General features: G+C 36.5%; 1 protein-coding gene across 1 annotated transcript in view; it reads right to left on the reverse strand.

Annotated features, from left to right (window-relative positions):
• The window catches only part of LOC129000209 (facilitated trehalose transporter Tret1-like), a 28,630-nt gene extending 7,823 nt beyond the window's left edge, over positions 1–20,807 (reverse strand). The window contains exons 1-4 of the mRNA XM_054427164.1: positions 20,723–20,807; positions 19,714–19,973; positions 11,688–11,864; positions 4,852–5,052 (exon numbers count right to left, since the gene is read on the reverse strand). Of these exons, the coding sequence (XP_054283139.1) occupies positions 4,852–5,052; positions 11,688–11,864; positions 19,714–19,973; positions 20,723–20,807 (723 nt within the window). The remainder of the gene's footprint in view (positions 1–4,851; positions 5,053–11,687; positions 11,865–19,713; positions 19,974–20,722) is intronic.

Genomic DNA, 20,807 nt, shown 5'->3' on the forward strand with positions numbered 1-20,807 from the left:
CCATCCCCTGACACAATAGGATATAATGTGTTTCAGTTCATCATCTCTGTGAGTGTTATCTTGAAGCGTTCGTTTGGTAAGTGGCAAATCTTCAATTCTCATAGATCTAACTTGGTTTACTTCACCAAGCGTCTGATACGTATCAATGTTTGTTACTCCTTCTAAAGGTAATCTACTCAGACAATCTGCCAGAACATTATCTTTTCCAGCCCTGTAGTTTATATCGTAGTCGTATCCACTGAGTATAATAGCCCATCTTGCAAGTCTGGAAGCGGCATGTTTAGGTATAGGCTGCTTTGCCCCAAAGATTCGTTCGAGTGGTTTATGATCACACAAAAGTGTGAAATGCCTACCATAGAGATATTTGTAGAATTTCTCAACACCAAAGATAATGGCCAGTGCCTCCTTATCTATAGAAGAATAATTCTGTTCTGCTGAATTTAATGTCCTTGAAGCGGCTGCAATTGGTTTCTGACTGCCATCAGGACAACGATGAAGGAGAACTGCTCCTAATCCAATATTGCAAGCATCTGTTGCAAGGATAAGTGGAAGTTTAGGATCATAATGTACAAGTACCATATTGTTTGAGATGTTGCTCTTAATTTGGTTGAATGCGTTCTCACAGTCACTATTCCAGGCCCAAGTTGAGTTCTTGTGCAAAAGTCTATGTAAAGGAAAACAAAGAGATTGCAAATTTGGAATAAATCTTGAATAGTAATTCACAGATCAAAGAAATGATCTAAGCTCAGAAACGTTCTTTGGTGGGGGTTGTTTCTTGATAGCTTCTACACGATCTTCAACAGGCTGAATACCAAGAGCACTAATTTTGTGCCCAAGATAAGTCACACTTTGTTTGAAAAGCTGTAGTTTATCTTCACGCGTGCATAGTCCTGCTCTCCTCAATATATTTAAAACTGTTTTGAGCCTATCAATGTGTTCTGGTCCACTTCTACCACCCACACATATGTCGTCAAAATACCATGCACAATCATCAGTACCAACTAATAATTGGTCCATCAGCTTTTGAAAAATCTTAGGTGCAGTCTTAATACCAAAAGGTAATCTATTGAAGGTAAAATATCCTTTATGTGTCGCTACCACTAGATATTTTTTTGATTCTTCGTCCACAGGAATCTGTAGATACGCATCCTTCAAATCAATAACTGAAAAGAATTTTGAACCATTCAACTTAAGTACTGTTTCTTCAAACGTAGGGATGCAGTATTCGTCATCGATTAAATGAGGGTTGATTGATACCTTGAAATCCGCACATAATCGTACCTCACCATTAGACTTCGGTACAACAACTAAAGGAGAAGCACAAAGGATTGGAGTAGTAGCCGGATCCACAGGTTCTAAGACCCCTGAGGACACTAAACGATCTAGTTCCTTGCTAGTTGCACTGTGTAATGCGAACGGAACAGGTCTCGGTTTGTGTATTGGCAATTGTACATCATTAGCTACTCTAACCTTAGCTTTGAAATTTTTCACTGTTCCTAGGTTATTGGTAATTATGTCTTTGAGCTCTTTATATATCTTACGCTTCTCCCCCTCTTTGTCTATAATGTCCGTGTTAATATGATTGACGCTATAAGAATTTTGCTTACATACATGTTCACAGTTAGGATCTAGATTAAATGCTACAATCCAATCTTTACCAAGCAAAGGTGTACCTGAAACACTGTCAGTGACAGCAACACTTAATTGCAAAGTAGTTGATCCTAACGAAACAGCGACCTTAGTCTCGCCGAGCATAGGTATTCTAAATGACGGATAAGCACCCAGCTCCTCCGTAGGAGTCAGTGCCGGTTCACCAATTTGTTTCCACGTAGATTTACTAATTATAGTTCTTGCAGCAGCAGTGTCATATTCCATCGTTATTGGAACCCTATTTATTGTTAAATTTACAACGTAACAAAATTTCTCTACATTATTAATTTGACTTATGTTTTTTACCAAACCGGGAGGCTCAGCTAGTTCATCAGATATGTCAGGACATCCGTCATTATTTTGACGGGAAAAGTCTACATTGCCACTATAATCACTCATACCAGCAAACTTATCAATTTGTTTGACATAACGTCTTGAAAGATTTTTCTCAATGACGACATTATTGGATTTCAGACAAACTCGTTCAAAATGCCCCATTTTCCCACACGCTCTACATTGAATATTCATTGCCTTGCAATACTCACCTGTTTTATGTTTTGCTAAGCCACACCTCAAACACTGTGACTCAGGATTCAAGCTGATTCTAGTCCCTTTGTATAAAGGTTTAGTAGTTCGTGTAGCCCCTACCTTATTTACCTGTGCGTCACATGAAAATGTCCCAAGTGTTTCTATTTGTTGTTGTTGAGAATGTGCCATTTCCATGAGGTAGGCGTCTTTAACAATGTCGACAAGTCTTGCTTTTTCCTCAGGATGTTTTCTGATGAGCTCTTCCTGCATTTTAGGATCATTTAAGCCCAATAAGAACTGGTCTCGCAGTCTTTCGTCAAGTGTATCTCTAAACTCACATTCCGTCGCACCAGCTCTCAAATTGTTTACAAATATGCGTATAGATTGATCTTTGTTCTTCACGATTTTTCCAAATTTTAGTCTTTCGGCCAAATAGGATGTTTTTGGATTATAGAAATTTGAAATAAACTCAACAATTTCCTCGTAATCTACTGTTAAAATAGGTGTTGGATAAAAGTTATCAACCACAATTCTATAATGTTCAGCACCAATCCATTTCAGAAGTAAAATTCTCTTAGCTTCTTGATTGTGTTGTAAGCCACAAACAATTATTTCCAACTCAAACCTTTGGTAGTAGTACTTCCATGTTTCTTTGGTAGCATCAAACTTCTCGAACTTGAAATGAGTTAAGCTATGTGTAGTAGGTTGTTCCACTGTTAATGAAGATGATGTGTCGTCATTGTCATATTCCTCATGTCCGTGCAGCGCCATTATGTAACGTTATTACATTTAAATAGAATGAAATATATGAATGAAGAATCTTTTATTCTCAAGCATTTATAACAAAAGTAACAAGTAAAACAAACATTGTTTTTATGAAAACATCTGATTGAATTAAATTAAAGAACAGTATTTCAGCATACATAACAGACATATAATGTGTCTGGAAACCTAATGCGGGTAAGAGTAAGGCTACCTATTTGTAGAAAATACTATCATAGACTAACCAACACAAGTAGACTTCTCATCCCATTGTAAATTTTGAAGCACGTTTTTCGTGTCTAGTTCATGTACGTGACACATGGGCGCTAGTGTCGACGAAACTTTATTTCTATAATTATAGGGTAAATTTCTTGATTTGTGCTTTACTGTTTGGTTATATAACTAGGGGACAGGTTATTGCTTATGATTAGATCGTATTATTTGGCTAAACGAGGATTTAAATGGCTGTAATAACGGGAAACAAATTGTAAACAAAACACGACATCTACAGAAAACCGTACAGAACTAACAATAAAATTGTCTTCAGCTGTTCCATAAGGATGAGAAATCTACTAAGGGAGTATGTTTTATCTATGATACTATTTACATTAAATGTTGATTATATCGATCTGTTATGTAGGCTACATCTTGAGTATTTTCATAATCTTTGAATCAAATATTTTAAAGTCATCAGAAATTATGACTGTTATTCGTTTTAAAACAACGCCTGTAATACTTATCAATTGCTCGAATTTAAGCAACAGGTACACTAGTTCCTAACTATTTTGCGACTGGTTAGGGTTCCATTACCCAGTTATCAAAACCAATCATGAAAATACTTTCCACAGCATCTTCGAGATGCATATTTTTGGTTAGTTTTAAGAAACAGAAACTACCTCTAGGTTTTACTGTTATATATGGATGCTCCCTTTACTACCATACATGCTAGGCTATATTATTTGAAGCTTTTTTGCTTGGAGCAGAAGACAGTACCTGGTTAAAATCTCCTCCAAACAATATTGTTTTTTCGCCCATTGGAACTTGTCACAGTACTTATTTAATGAACAAATATATTGCCTGTACGAACCTATTTTGTCTTTATTACCAGGTTGATTTCTAAGAGTGGCCGTTAAGGTTATTCCACTTCATACAAAATATTGATTAAACACTACAATAAATCTCAAATTATAAATGTTAGTAAATATACAAAAAAGTTTAAAATAAATCTTTAAAATATATTTTGAAATCAAAACAAAGCAGAAGCTTTCCATTTAATCTTGAATCGTGTATTATTTAGTCAATGTGGTTATTTCACGTTAAACATTCCTTCAACACAACAATAACCTTTAAATTAGTAGAAAACGTCATTTTTTCAGCCATTCTAAGTTCAATTTCTTTGATTTGAGCCATCTCTTATGATTCTACTACTTATCATACGTTTAACTATTTACTTAAAAAGTTTGCAAATAGCACAGTAAAATATTTGATTTCAACATTTTAAGACGTACGGTAACTAAAAAGTCTTAATTATCATAGGTAACGTTATCCCTGGTTTTATATAGTATACAGTACATTGCAGAATTGACTGGCAAATAAGTAATCCAAATGTAATATTGCTTACTGGTATAATGATAAATCACGATCAGCTGTATTGAAGTAAACAAAAGTCAGCAGTAAATGGCTTCTAATGCTATTCTTATGGAGAATATTTTACGTTATATGCAATTTTGTGTTAAAATTTAGGAGATTTCTATATTCTTCCCGCCGTCACCTACCTTTAATTTGAGCCCTCTCCCGTCATTCTACGACTTCCCAGTCGCCCACAATTTTGACGCAAAGAATTGGCTTATGTAATTAATATATAGATAGATGATTACTTTTATTATAGCAAAATTGATAATGTCTACTTACTTCGTCAATATTTTGTTTCTTCACAGCAAGTTCTACATCAATGTTGTAATGGCTTCCTCGCAACCACTGTAAAGACTTTCTAGCATCTTCTTCATTGTTTTGTAGCAGGTAGTAAATAGGAGACTCTGGGATGCATATGAGTAAAAAAAAGTAAACTACTACTATTGCTAAACAAAATGCTGTCAGGGATACCACAGGTACCTGGGAAAGAAAAAAACAGAAACTATTGTAATACGGGTCAGAGAGAGTAGATCTAATATTAATAATACTATACTACAAGTAAACAAGAGTTGTGTCTCTAAATCATTGTTGGTACTGTTTAATGAAAAGTAAAAATAGAACAAATTAGGACAAAATAGAACAGGTCATTGGAAAATCAGTTGGCTTTTATTAACAAGAACTGTGTTGATACCAGGCATTTACCCCCTGTTAATAAAAACATTTTTTGTTTAAATAGAGGTATTAAATTAAGTAAAGTATTATTAAGTATTAGTTGGTAATGTTCATATGTTAGTTATTAACATATGTTCTTAATTTTTATTGTTATTGTTTTTTATTTATATTTTGATTCAGTTTGCCTTGAGTTCTGATGAAGATAGTTAAATGATATTACAATATTAAAAAATTAGTTTGATGAAATTTGTGTTACTTTATACAAGTAGAGTTACTAACATGGTGTCAGGTATGCAATTTTGAGAATATGAATAATATACAACCTCCTGAACTATTTGATTTTACTGAAAAACGTGATGCAACAGAAAACTGGAAGTTATTCAAATGCCATTGGAAGAATTATGTTACTTTGGCAGAAGATTTCAGCTCAAAGTCAACCAACTTGTCGAATAAGAAGATTCGGCTTGCGCTATTCCTTTCAGTAAATAGGAGGTAAGGCTGTAAGATTAATAATTGAGCGGAGCGAGCGAAGCGAGCGAAGCTCTTATACATTGACTTTTATGCATTTCGTAATACGCAAACTCCTCCTAGACGGCTGAATCAATCGTTTTCAAATTTTGTATGGTGATAAAGACCATATCGGTGAGTGCCAACATCTATATGGCGTTAAAAAAGTCTCTCAGGAATCCGCCCCACTGGGTCTCAAAGTTTCAATGTAATCCTTATGGAAGCAGTATTTGACACATAAACAAAGACATATGATCAGCTGTTGACTTTTGAATGCAGTAGATAAAGAAATAGCTTATAGCATTATTCCACAGATATTAGAACAGAAACGGTATGGATCATAAATTATAATCAAATGACGACACTAGCTTGAGGTCCATGACGTATGAAGTGGTGAAGGAAGTAGTAAAGGTGAGCAGTCTGGAGTGTGAAAACTGTTTATGACGATTAGATGAAGGTATCTGCATTCCTAAAATTCTATGGGAGGGGAGGAAAACAGGTCCGTGACGTAGGAAGTGGTGAAGGAAGTAGTAAAGGGGAGCAGTCTGGAGTTTGGAGACTGTTTATGACGATTAGATTAAGGTATCTGCATTCCTAAAATTCTATGGGAAGGGAGAAAAACAGGTCTGCTACGTAGGAAGTGGTGAAGGAAGTAGTCAAGACGAGCTGTCCGGAATGTGGGAACTGTTTATGACGATTAGATTTACGTATCTACAATCTTAAAATACTATGGGAAGAGAGGGAAACGGATCCGCGACTTAGTAAGTGGTGAAGGAAATAGTAAAGGCGAGCAGTCTGGAGTGTGGAAACTGTTTATGACGATTAGATGAAGGTATCTGCATTCCTAAAATTCTATGGGAAGGGAGGAAAACAGGTCCGTGACGTAGGAAGTGGTAAAGGAAGTAGTAAAAGCGAGCAGTCTGGAGTGTGGAAACTGTTTATGACGATTAGATTAAGGTATCTGCATTCCTAAAATTCTATGGGAAGGGAGGAAAACAGGTAAGCGACGTAGGAAAGTGATGAAGGAAGTAGTAAAGGCGAGCTGTCCGGAGTGTGGAAACTGTTTATGACGATTAGATTTACGTATCTACAATTTTAAAATGCTATGGGAAGAGAGGGAAACAGATCCGCGACGTAGGGAATGGTGAAGGAAGTAGTAAAGGCGAGCAGTCTGGAGTGTGGAAACTGTTTATGACGATTAGATTAAGGTATCTGCAATCCTAAAATTCTATGGGAAGGGAGGAAAACAGGTCTGCGACGTAGGAGGTGGTGAGGGAGGTATTCAAGGCGAGCTGTGCGGAGTGTGATAACTGTTTATGACGATTAGATTAAGGTACCTGTAATCCTAAAATGCTATTGGAAGGGAAGGAAACAGGTCCGCGACGTAGGAAGTCGGAAGGAAGTAGTAAAGGCGAGCTGTTCGGGGTGTGGGATCTGTTTGTGACCATTAGATTAAGGTATTTGTAATCCTATGATGTTATGGGAACGGAGGGAAAAAGGTCCGAGACGTAGGAAGTGGTGAAGGAAGTAGTCAAGGCGAGCTTTCCGGACTGTGGGAACTGTTTGTGACCATTAGATTAAGGTATCTGCAATCCTACAATGCTATGGGAAGGGAGGAAAACAGGTCCGTGACGTAGGAAGTGTTGAAGGAAGTAGTAAAGGCAAGCAGACCGGACTGTGGAAACTGTTTTCGACGATTAGATTAAGGTATCTGCAATCCTAAAATGCTATGGGAAGGGAGGAAAACAGGCCCCCGACGTAGGAAGTGGTGAAGGAAGTAGTGAAGGCGAGCAGTCCGGACTGTGGGAACTGTTTATGACCATTAGATTAAGGTATCTGCAATCGTACAATGCTATGGGAAGGGAGGAAAACAGGTCCGTGACGTAGTAAGTGGTGAAGGAAGTAGTAAAGGCAAGCAGTCCGGACTGTGGGAACTGTTTGTGACGATTATATTAAGGTATCTGCAATCCTAAAATGCCATGGGAAGGGAGGAAAACAGGACCCCGACGTAGGAAGTGGTAAAGGAAGTTGTCAAGGCGAGCTGTCTGGAGTGTGGGAACTGTTTATGACGTTCAGATTGAGGTATCTGCAATACTAAAATGCTATGGAAAGCGAGGGAAACAGGTCGTGACGTAGAAAGTGGTGAAGTAAGTAGTAAAATCGAGTACTTCGGAGTGTGGAAACTGTTTATGACGATTAGATTTAGGTATCTACAATCTTAAAATGCTATGGGAAGAGAAGGAAACAGATCCGCGACGTAGGAAGGGGTGAAAGAAGTAGTAAGGTGAGCAGTGTGGAGTGTGGGAACTGGAAACTGTTTGTAGCAGTTTTAATGTATCTGCAATGCTGAAATGCTATGAGCAGGGATGGAAGCACGCCCACGACATATGAAATGGTGAAAGTAGTAGTAAAGGCAAGCAGTACGGATTTTTGGAATTTTTCGACAATTAGATTAACGTATCTGAAATACTAAAATGCTATGGAACGTGGTGAATACAGGTCCACGGAAGTAGTAAAGTATGAGCATCAGCATAGTGTGAGATCCGTCTTTGGCAGTTAGATTAATGTATCTTCAATGCTAAAATGCTATGAGAAGGGAAGGGAACAGGCCACACGACGTAGGAAGTGGTGAAAGAAGTAGTAAAGGCTGGCAGTGCAGAGTGGGGGGACCGTTTGGGCAGTTAGATCAAATTAATCTGTAATACTTAAATGCTGTGAGAAAGGAAAGAAACAGGTCTATGATGTAGTAAATGGTGAAGAAAGTAGTAAGGCTTAGCAGTGCAGAATGTGGGAACTGTCTTTGGCAATTACATTAATGTATCTGCAATCCTAAAATGCTATGGGAAGAGAGGGAAACAGGTCCACGACGTAGGGTGTGGTGAAGGAAGTAGTAAAGGTGAGCAGTGTTGAGTTTGGGAATGGATTAATGTATCTGCAATGCTAATATGCTACGGGAAGAGACTGTAGACTGTTGTTAAAATGATTACGAAGCATGAATCGATACATATTTTCGATACATGCAATCGTTTAAATCCAAATTTACAACTGAGTTGACAACAGCTGATTTTTACTCCATAGAGGCTAAAAACGATTTCTACTCCCTAAATATTAAAAATGCTACTTTAGACCCGCAACGCATGCATTAAAAACTATTTTTTTTACTGCAATATGATAAAAAACAATATAATATGAACCGTTGATGACTCCGCTCAATTTTGTGGATGCCTCTGCGAACGCCACCTAGTTTAATAAACAAGTTATGCAATGAACCATCTGATGTGGATGAAGTTATCTCAAGACTTGATGAATATTTTCAAAAAGCAATGAATGTTACTTACGAACGATACAATTTCAATAGTGCCAAACAAGATGCTCAAGAATCATGCAAGGATTACATTAGGTAACCAACATCATGAACTTGTTGGTAAATGTGAATTTGAAGCCTTGGCTAATCTTTCAAAAAAAGGAGATTGAGAAGCAGCTGATATGCGATCGTTTGGTTGCTGGGATCGCTAATGTTCGTTACGGAAACGGTTATTGGCTAAATCAGATTTGAGCTTAAACAAAGCCACACAGTTGTGTATTGCTGATGAGCACTCGGAGAGCTTAGCATTGAAAATTAATTCTAGGAATACAGGAGGAGATTTAGAAGAGAATAAAGACAGTAGTTTTAGAGTTGAAAAAGACACTAACATGCAGATTTGCAAATTTTGTGGAAAGAATCATATTTGGGGCGCAAAGAACTGTGCTGCATATGGAAAAGTCTGTAGTAAGTGTAAACAAAAGAATGCAAATGTGTGCAAGCAAAATATACGCAAGGTTTATCATGTTGATCGATGCGGCTAGTAGGCCCAAGGATGACACATCCACATATGAAGATCGTTCAAACTCGGATGATGACATATACCATGTCAAAGAAGAAATACTGAAGAAACGCTTATTCATTGATCCCCACTCTGCATGAAAGACAGTGAACCTTTTATCAAATGCCAGCTAGACAGTGGATCATCATGCAACGTCATTGGCTACGAGACGCTAAAGAAGTTAGTGGGAATCCCAAGATTGAAGGAGAGCAGTACAAGACTTACTTTCTATGGCGGTGAATCTCAGTTTTCCCTTGGAAAAGTCCAGTTGAATGTTAAGTGGAAAAATAAGAAACACAAATTGATGTTTGAGGTCATCGAGACACCTCACAATCCACTACTTGGTGCTCAAGATTGTATCAACCTTGGTTTGATTTCATTTGATGAAATGGTCTATCAAATCCAAAGTTCTAAAGTCTCAGAGAAAATGCTATCTTCTTTTCCAGATATTGGAAATGGTTTAGGGTGTTTTGAAGGACAGTGTGAATTTAAGCTGGATACATCAGTACGTCCGATTGTCGTTCCTCCACGGCGATATCCTGTGGCTCTAAAGAAAGAAATACAAGATAAATAAAACGTTTGGAAGATCTGCAAGTGATAAAAAAAGTAACAAAGCCTACCGATTGGGTTAGTGCTATGGTAGTTGTGAAGAAACCAAACAAATTACGAATATGCATTGATCCTCATCAACTCAATAAAGCAATAAAACGCCCGAACTACCAAGCACTGACTATCGAAGAGATTGCTCCCCAGTTGAGTAAAGCCAAAATATTCAGCAAACTAGATCTCAAAGACGGATTTTGGCATGTAAAATTGACAGAAGATTCTAGTAAATTAACGACATTTTGGACACAGTATGGAAGATACCGATGGTTAAGACTACCTTTGATCAGCTCCAGAAGAATTCCAGCGGCGTGTGAATGAACAGTTTGAAGACCTGGAAGAGGTCATTGAGATAGCAGATGATGTTGTTGTATTTGGCAGTGGAGATACTGAAGAAGAAGCTCGCATTGACCATAACAATAATTTAAAATCACTATTTCAAAGGGCTCACGAGAAAAATGTTAAGTTTAACTTATCAAAATGTATGATTGGAATGAAGGAAATTAAATATATGAGTCATTTTGTCAGCGCAGACGGATTGAAGTCTGACCCTGAAAAGATTTCAACCATAAGAAATATGAAGGCACCACAAAACAAAGAAGAACTGCAAAGATTTCTAGGATTCGTGAACTATTTAGGAAAATTTGTTCCTAATCTCTCAGATATATCAGCACCATTACGATCACTTTTGAAGGAAGGTAATCTGTGGATATGGGAAAAAACTCATGATGAAACATTTCAAAAGTTAGTCCATTTGGTAACATCATCTCCAACCTTAAAATACTTTGATATAGAAAAGCCAGCAACTGTGCAGTGTGATGCTAGCCAGTTTGGATTGGGAACTTCCTTGATGCAGGATGGCAAGCCAGTGGCATACATTTCCAGGACTCTCAGTAAGGCAGAATCTCGTCATATGCTCAAATTGAAAAAGAATGCTTGGCAGTAGTATATGCTCTTGAACGATTTGAACAGTACCTGTTTGGAAAACATGACATAACGGTCGAAACTGATCATAAGCCATTAGAGACCATCTTCAAAAAACCATTGATTTCCACTCGCCCGCCCCCCCACCTATCTAGACACACTTTGACAGCTGTAGAATTCCTGTTGCTAATACAGTAGGCAACTATTATTTTTTTATTTTAACTGAATCATGCCACCTAATATTTTTTCACATAGGTAGTTATTTATCTCACCATTTGTTCTTGTAACTCCATTTAGATAATGTTTTCAACTCATTTCTGTTATTTATTTTTTGTATTTGATCAAATAATGTTATGTTTGGAAGCAACTACAGTTGACGCACAGGCTTTCTGCCCATGTCGGCTTATTCCCTAAAAATATGTACGCTTTGTTAAACATGGATGTAATACCAAAGGTTAACTTAATTTTTTCTTTTACATATTTGTGTACAATTTCTGTAAATATTTTGTTGGAATAGAGATATAATTCATTCATTCATTCACTTACCAAGCTTCCAACAATATAAGTGAACAGTATGCCTGAAGCGTTCATAACCTGGAGGAAGGTACCCAGAGTGCCTCTAATTTGAGTCTCCGCTATTTCAGCCGTGTAGAGAGGAACAATAATAAAATATCCTCCGACACACATTCCTGTCATAATCCTTCCAATATACATAGTTTTCACCTAAAAGACAAATTACACAATATTAATCATAAACATTTCCTTTAAAACTACAGTTTTGCAAAAAATAACTCTTTAATTAACTAGGTGGCGTTCACAGAGGCATCCATAAAATTGAGCGGAGTCATCAGGGTTCTATAATTGTTATTTACCTTCACCATCGAGCTTCATAATTATTTTTACCTACAATTTTAAGTGAAGAGAACATTTGTGTAAAGATAAATATTGGTGAAATTAGATTAGCTACACGTTGTTTCGTAATAAAGGGGAGTTGAAAACACAGAGATGTAATTTTAGGCATTTTCGGAGACCTAGATTTACATTTTAATTTTAAACCCTCTGGGTTAGTTATATCAACTTATTCTAAAACAGAACTCAGTACCTTATTGTACAGTTCTAGCTAGTTATAACCTAGAAATCAACCCTTTACAGTTTTGGATTCTAGAAATTTTGCTACTAACTGCATAGGAGGGCTTTATGTGATGGTGAGTATATAAATGTAACCACACAATATATTATCCTTACAAAAGTTATATTAACATTCACATTTGCATTGGTTCAAGCGTTTAAACCATAACCCATGTGTTGATAATTGACACGTTAATAATTAGTATAATCAATCGGAAGGTGATCGAAGACGAAGATTATGCCGTCGAGTTTTGGCTAAAATTGTTGTGCTTCCTAGTCGTCCTTGTTGATCTTGACAAGATCGAACTATTTGCTACGGATGATATGGATGATATGTAAATTTTGTAAACGTGTATGATTTGCATCACTTTTTGATAAAAGCTAATACTAAAAATTCAGTTATTCTCAAGTAAGCCAATCATACAAAATATAAACTAAGACACTATTACTATACAAAGCTGTATGTATTACCATGTAAACACCTAAACTTTGTTCACATTAAAACACCTGTTTCTGTTCTTAAAAACTCCACAATATTCATATACTAACTTGAGGACCTATATGCTGCTCCGCAGCGTTGAAATAAATATCATATCCGAGAAATAATTAAATTTATGATATTTGATTGAGTAATACAGTATCTGGGAACTTAACTGATTCAAACTATCAATAGCTCAAATTAAAGCCTATAACTTACTGATTATTTTGAGTCTAAGGCATGTAAAAAACATAAACAATACTGAAGCTACTGTAATTGATTTTTAATCATAGAATCCCCTTTTAAAATATAATTTACATGTTTATTGTTCACCTTGCGTTTCCTTGAAACTTCTGTAATTTGAATAACTAATAGCTTAAATGAAAGCAGGTATTTCACTGAAGGTAAAATATAACCAAAATATATAGGATTGTATAGTTATAACTAGTGAAATACATCTCAAATTGAAATAAGAATTTGAAAATAATTCAAATTTTTGCTTTTTGATCGACTCATACAGTGGATAAATATATGTCAATACTTGATATGAAATCTTCTTCGTACATACCTTCAATTTGGGACCTCAATCATAAAAATCGGTTGGGTAGAAAAGCCAAACAAATTAGAAAAAGAAAAACCAAATTTAACTCCCATAATAAATACATGGGGAGCAAATAACGTTAACGTATAAGCCAAGTGGGTCTGTAGATAAATATATAGAGACCTCAATCATGAAAATAGGTCGCGTAGAAGAGCCAAAGGAACCCGGAAAAGAAAACCAAATTTAGCTCCCATAAGAAATACATGGGGAGTATATTTCGTTTACGTATAAGCCGAGTGGGACTGGACTGTAGATAAATATATGCAGATGCTTGATGGGAAATATGTGCGTGCATACCTCCAATTTGAGACCTCAATCATGAAAATCGATCGGGTAGAAGAGTCAAACGGACCCAGAAAAGAAAAACCAAATTTAACTCTCATAAGAAATACATGGGGAGCGAATTTCGTTTACGTACAAGCCGAGTGGGACTAGACAATAGACAATAGACAATAGACAATATTCTTTATTTACATATTCGTGGGAGAATAGTACAGGCATCAAGACAAAAGATTTTAGATTGTCAAAGTTATACAATGCTCAAGATTTTTTTTTTACATAGTTATGTAATGTGATAACACAAAGTTAACATTTTGATGTCCAGAGATAGCTCTCGTCGGCGGTGGCGCTGTTTCAGGTGTTCAGGAATTCTGATTCTGAGTAGTAGGGTCTTTCTTGGAGCCATTCCGTTAGCTGGTTCTTGAAACGTTGGGGTGGCTGGTTTCTTAGATGGTCGGTTGTAGGTTTTTGAAGAAGAGCGCTCCTTTGTATGAAGGTTTCTTCTCGAAAAGCGTTAGGCGGTGTAGTGGGAGGGTGAAATTTGTGGCATGTCTTGTGTTGTATGTATGGAGTTCATGATGTCTTAACTGTTGTGAGGTGACTGCATGCAGAATGGTTTCTCGAAGTTAGAGTGAGGTTGCTGTGAGGATTTTTAGTTGTTTAAAAGATTCCAGGCTGCTTTCTTGGTAGTGTAGTCCTGCTAGGCATCTGATTGCTCTTTTTTGTAGAGTAAGAATCTTTTCCATATTGGATGCTGATGTTCCTCCCCATGTCACTATTCCATATCTTAAGTGGGTTTCAAAAAGAGCAAAGTAGGCAACTTTAGCTATCTCCAGGCCACATATTTGTTTAAGTCTTCGAATTACGCGGGTACCTGATGAGAGTTTCTTGCCAAGTTGGTCGATGTGTTGCTTCCATGACAATTTTGAGTCAATTGTGATACCTAGATATTTGGTTATGTTGCTTGCTTCCAGGCCGGGGAGAGGTGCTAAGTTTGTACTTTTATTTTTTGTGTTAAAAATAATTTGTACTGTTTTGTTTTCATTTAAGACTAGATCATTGTTTATACAGTAATGTTTAGCTTGGTTGAGGCATGCAATCATATTTGTTTCAAGCATTTCAGTAGCTTTATCAGAGACGGTAAGCACGGTATCGTCTGCGTACATTATAGTGGAGCAGGCATCATCCATGCAGTTTGGCATGTCATTCGTGAGGAGGAGGAAGAGCACTGGCCCCAGTACAGACCCTTGTGGAACCCCTCTTTTTACACCAGTAGTTGGAGATTGGATTTTGTAGTTTATGTTATTTTGGGTGTGATTTATTTCAACCAGTTGCTTTCTTCCCTTGAGATAGCATTTAAACCATTCTGCTTCTTTGCCTCCTACTCCTAGGGCTCTTAGCTTTTGTAGTAGCTGGTCGTGATTGAGACAATCAAAGGCTTTGCTAAAGTCAAGAAACAGGCTAGTCACTGAGCATCCTTCCTCCAATTGGTCTATGACATGTTCTGTCAACTGTATCAGGGCTGTTGTTGTTGATCTACCCCTGAGGAATCCATGCTGTTTATTCGAGAGTAGGCTATGCCGTTTGAGATGGCTTAGGAGTCTAGCAAGTACAATTTTTTCGATTATTTTTGAAAATGTTGGGATCAGGGATATTGGCCGATATAGCTGCTAGGTACACTTCGTGGCCCTTTTTTATATTTTGGGTATATTTTGGCGGTCTTTAGAGCAGTTGGAAAAATTCCTTGCAGTAGGTTTTATTTATTATAATTGTGAGTGGTATTGTCAGTTCTTCTTTACATCTTTTAACCAGTTTTGAAGATAATTCATCGACACCAGAAGAGGTTTTAGGTTTTAAGGAGTCTTATGGTCTTTTTTACTTCTTCAAAAGTTGTTAAATGGAATTCTAACTGCTCATTTGTGGCTGGGGCTAGGTCAGGGTATGTGGGGTTGGTGTTGCTATTGTTTGTTTGGAGTGTGTTTTCTGCTATTGTTGCAAAATATAGGTTTAAGGAGTTTGCTATTTCATGTGGGTCCAAGGTCGTTTTTCCATTTAGCTGAAGGCTGAGCTGATGGTTTGTATTAGTGGTTGCCTTTCTTTCATTATTTATTGTCTGCCACATTGCTTTTGATTTATTTTCTGCTTCATTAATGTATGCTACAGTTTGTTTTCGTCTCAGTTGTTTCAGTCTCAGGTTATATTCTCTCTTTCTTTCCGCTGTTTGCGCTTTGTGTTCTGTCAGGCCAGTAAGTTGTTATATTTCTAGTGCACTGATGTACACATTTTTCAGTAGGTTGCACTCGTCATCCCAGACCTGTCTTTTTTATTTTGTTTTCTTTTGAGTAGTTTCAGTGGGCAGGTTTCATTCAGTACTAGCTGTGTACCCGTTCTACGCACGGGGATCTTATAATATTCAGTTGAAACCTTCTTATATAACGAACAGCAGTTGGTTTGCATATTTTAAGATATGCTGGCCAAACTATTATACATAGCTTCATTTTATGTTGTTTTTTGTTGTTCCGGATCGGTATGACAATCAATAAAAGGTTAAATTACCTCTGTGTCTGCCGGTCGATCCTATAACGGTAGGCTTACTTTTATTTTTACTATCTGATCTCGTTTGCATGGCTCAATCACGTCCTGGTTGAAGTTCGTTCGCTACGCTCACTCACCTGTATGTTGGAGCTCGTTCGCTGCGCTCACTTTCCTTCAGGTTAGCTCGTTCGCTACGCTCACTTGCCTTCAGGTTAGCTCGTTCGCTACGCTCACTCGCCTCCAGGTTGCAAATTAGCTGTTGTCATAAATGTAAAAGAAATAATAGTGCTAGTGCTGCACCCTGTTGGTAATCCTTGTAACTTTAATGCTATTGAACATCACAGAACAGAACCAACTTGTTTAATTGAAACAGCTGTTAAGATTCAATAATTTCATTTCTCATAAGGTTAACATGGGCTTCCAGAAATTCCACGTCAAAAATCGACAAAAACTTGATTTTCAAGGGTTTACTGTTAAATATCTAACTGTCTCATATTCGATGAAATACGTCTAAAACCATCTCATATATGTATAGTATTTGGAAAATAAGTTTCAGGCGGGACAGTGCTATAGTTATTGAGGAGTAGTTGTAATAAAGTGCGTATTTTAGCGTTACCAAGAGAATGACAGATAGACAGACAGACAGACAGACAGACAGACAGACAGAAATTGAGATAAGGTTTGATTCGGTTTCTCTGACCTATGAAATGTAAAAATAACCAAAAAGTTCATTATTCTAAGCAATGTACAGACAAAACTCTAATTTTATTTATATAGATAAGCTGAAGTGTACTGTGGAAAGAGTTGTAGGCAAGGTTGACGTCCTCTTCCATTAGAATCTCATCCCATTTTTGTGTTTGTAGTTTCTCCTTAAACAGTGTTAATTCTCTATTGGTGAATAGTCTGGACTGTAGATTTATATATATGTATATACGTATTTGCCGATGCTTGATGTGAAATCGGTGCTTGCATTCAATTTGAGACATCAAGCATGAAAATCGGTCGGGTAGAAGAGCCAAAAAAACCCGGGAAAGAAAACCCAATTTTTAAATCATATACTAATTCACAAACCAATTCATCGCTAATATAGGGGTTACCAAAATATTACATAAGTTTTCCCCAAGTAAGCCTAGGACAAGTCTTCAAACCCAACTTCAACGGTTAATTTAGTTGGATGGACTCAAAGCAAACATGTTTGTTTTATTATTCAAAACTGTCAATAAACGTCCAAACAAAGATGTTAAGGCTATTAGTAGATTGTATTTGTATTGTAGATTCATTTGATTATATTATTTATGATCCATAACGTTTCTGTTCTAATATCCGTGGAATGATGCTACCAGCTATTTCTTGATCTACTTCATTCAAAAGTCATCACCAGCTGATCTTATGCCTTTGTTTATGTGTCAAATACTGCTTCCATAAGGATTACTTTTTCTTACTTCATCATCATTACTTTTTCTAAGTACAGAGCCCATTGCAAACCCTTGTTTATTCAGAAAAAAATACTCACTGTTTTTAATTTATTTATTTATGTGTGTCTTGTTTATGTAAAAGTTAATATTAATGCTGTAGCCTTGAGATCACATTCACATAGTTATTTTACTAGACATAGGAATAATTTAGAGTTACCTTTAGTCAGGCTAACAAAGTCACAAGAATCTTTTTCTTATATAGGGTTAAAGATGTTAATTATCGTTTGCCAGCTGAGGCACACTGTGTTGATCTTAAGTTAAAAGTACCGTAAACTTTTTTGCTGGTTATTAAATCGCCCTTTTTATAGTTTAAGTGATTTTTCATGTCTGACATTGATATTAGTTTTTAGTTTCTGACTGATAGGCCCTTAAATCTGTGTAACTTACTTTGTTGTTTAAATTATATTTAAAGTAGCCTAAGTTATTGAATGTTATAGGCCCTAATTGATATGCTAACCACTGGATATTTTATCCTTGCAGATTACTGAGACTTCTTAGCCTAAGTTACTCTCATATTGACCTCAACTATACAAAATGTTCTTTTTGTAATTTGTTGTAATAAATTCTTGATTCTTGATTACATTGAAACTTTGAGGGCCCGTGGGGCGGATTCCTAAGAGATTTGGTTGACACCATATTTGGCACTCACCAATATGGTCTTTATCACCATGCAAAATTTAAAAACGATTGCTTCAACCGTCTAGGAGGAGTTTGCGTATTACGAAATGCAAAGAGTCGACGTATAAGAGCTTCGCTCGCTCCGCTCAAAAAAGGTTCAAATACCTGCTATTAAGCAATGCATTAAATTGTTGTCTCAACTAGTTTTGACTCCTATGTGGAGCCATCATCAGGTGGTACACCGGACGTTTACTCTCTTTACATGAAGAGCATCATGTTTAACACGTAAAAAAAAGTCAACATTAAAAAACGATACACACACGGACACGAAAAACATTCATGGTAACAGATAAGTTATGACAACAACAGACGACGCTAGCCAGTCGGAGTTTAAGTCCAGACTGCGGGTGGTCAGTGCAATGGTGTACATCTGTTATCTTATCCCCTCAGGTTGCGTCCTATCCATCATATTTCCCCTCTCCAGTATCCTGATGGCAGTGTCATAAGTAAAATTAGACAAAAACGAGAGTTGATCATTTAACACATTTTAGGTGGTTGGATTTTACTTTCTTACATATCTCAAACTCCTCCAAGGTGTTTAATTTAAATCTCTGTCTTTAGAAAAATGAAAAATATTCATGTTACTATTAATGTTAATATAATTGTGGCCTTCGGAAATTAAATGTTTGGCAAAAGATGAAGTTTGGTGGGCTGCTGACGCTTTTGGAAGATGTTCCTTGAAATGTTTTGTAAAGGAGCAAATGAAGTATTTAGTGTTTGGCCGATGAAGTATTTAGTACAATCCGTACAATTATTCTTGTACACGCTAGATCTATCCAAAGGTTGCTGCTGATGATGGCTCCACATAAGAGTTGAAACTAGTTGCGGCTGCAACTTAAATGGATTGCAATAGCAGGTATTTTGAACCTTATTGTTTGGCAATCAGCAGTCTAGCATCTACAATGAAGTAACTATTTGAGAGTAAAACAAATCCCATGTAACCAAGCTTTTTATTTATTTTAAAGTAAAATTATTCAAACCCTTCCTTGAAAAAGGATTGACCATTAGAGTCCAAACAAAACATGCTGATTCTGTGGAATTATAAAAATAAAATTAATATTTTGGGAAACAACTTGAATAAGACAGGGTAAATTGAATTTATAAACTAGTAATTTTCAGCTGTGGAGATGGTTTACTTATTAACTTAAACTAAACATTTGTTATGATCCAGCACTTTTCTAGAGAATAGTAATTCAATTTTTGATGCATATGAGTCTAGCGTTACCTGTTCTTATTTTATGCATTGTATTTTTCTGAAAACATAGTTTCATGTCTACACTACAAAACAATTGAGGGTAATTTATCAGTGGGGTTCGAAAGATGATATGTTATTCAGCTTCTAGAATAAATGGTCTGTAATGGATGTTCATTTAGTTTGGTATTTATTTCTACACTTACGCTGTGGGCTACTGCTACCAAGGCGTAACCTAAAGCTGCAGGAAAACACATCGCCATCATCATCCTTTTACGTCCAAACTTGCTCATAATGTAACCTAAACAAGGTGCGGCAAAGAAGTTTCCTATGGCAACTGCTGACCCAATCCACGCAAACTCATAAGTAGTTATGGAAAAGCCATATTCTTGCTCATGTACCAAGGGGTACTGTGACGTTGAAGTCCATCCTCGACTGCTACCAACAATGAATCCTCCAAGGTTAGCTGTAAATAGTGTTACCAGATAATAAACAAAATGGGACCTATATAAAAATGTCCAACACTGTTATCAAAATAAAGAAAATACTACATATTTAAAGGCTGACATGAACTTGAAACCTAGACCTATAACAGTGCTTCCAAACCTGTGGTAGACGGAGGCCACTGTGTTGGTAGATGACGTTTAAAGTACGAATCTTACATCGGTAATGTTTGGGCTGAAGCGTCAGCACATTGGTTCACAGCCCAATGGTATCTTAAGTATAGTTAACCAGACGCTTGAACGAGAGCAAGATTATTTTGTTAGTTTAGCGCAATAAAACCAAGTGACTCACTTAAAAAGGCACTCATGTGAGCGAAATAAAAACTCTTGCTTATCGCTTTACTTAGTATCCAATTGAGGAAACTCAGACTTCTCAGAAAATGTTTATTCTCGAGACAGGGAAAGGTTGGTTTGTTTGGCAAAATAAATCATATGTTCATTCCATCCATAGTATTATTACCAAGTGCCCAAGTAGTATGTAAAATATTTTTGAATTGTGAGTACGCCATGGAAAAGGTTTGGAAACACTTCCCTATTATATTAGTTTTTAAAGGTTGTATGTTTTGTAAAACTTTGTTTTCATGCAATAAAATGTGTTTAAAGACCTGGTAGTCTTCTTTATAAAATGATTTGACATCTCACTAAACTTTAAAATGCTCATTAGAATTTCTCCATGAGTTATTTTAATATGTATATTTATTTCTACACTTACCTATGAGAGCAGCTAGAAATTGAGGAAGTCTAGAAGCAATTTGTTGTTGATCATTATTCCTTTCCAATGTAACCGCAGACGCCAT

The sequence above is a fragment of the Macrosteles quadrilineatus genome, unplaced genomic scaffold (genome assembly GCF_028750875.1).
Source record: "Macrosteles quadrilineatus isolate MER2022 unplaced genomic scaffold, UCM_ALF_1.0 Scaffold_8__2_contigs__length_117827958, whole genome shotgun sequence".
NCBI classification, from domain to species: domain Eukaryota; kingdom Metazoa; phylum Arthropoda; class Insecta; order Hemiptera; family Cicadellidae; genus Macrosteles; species Macrosteles quadrilineatus.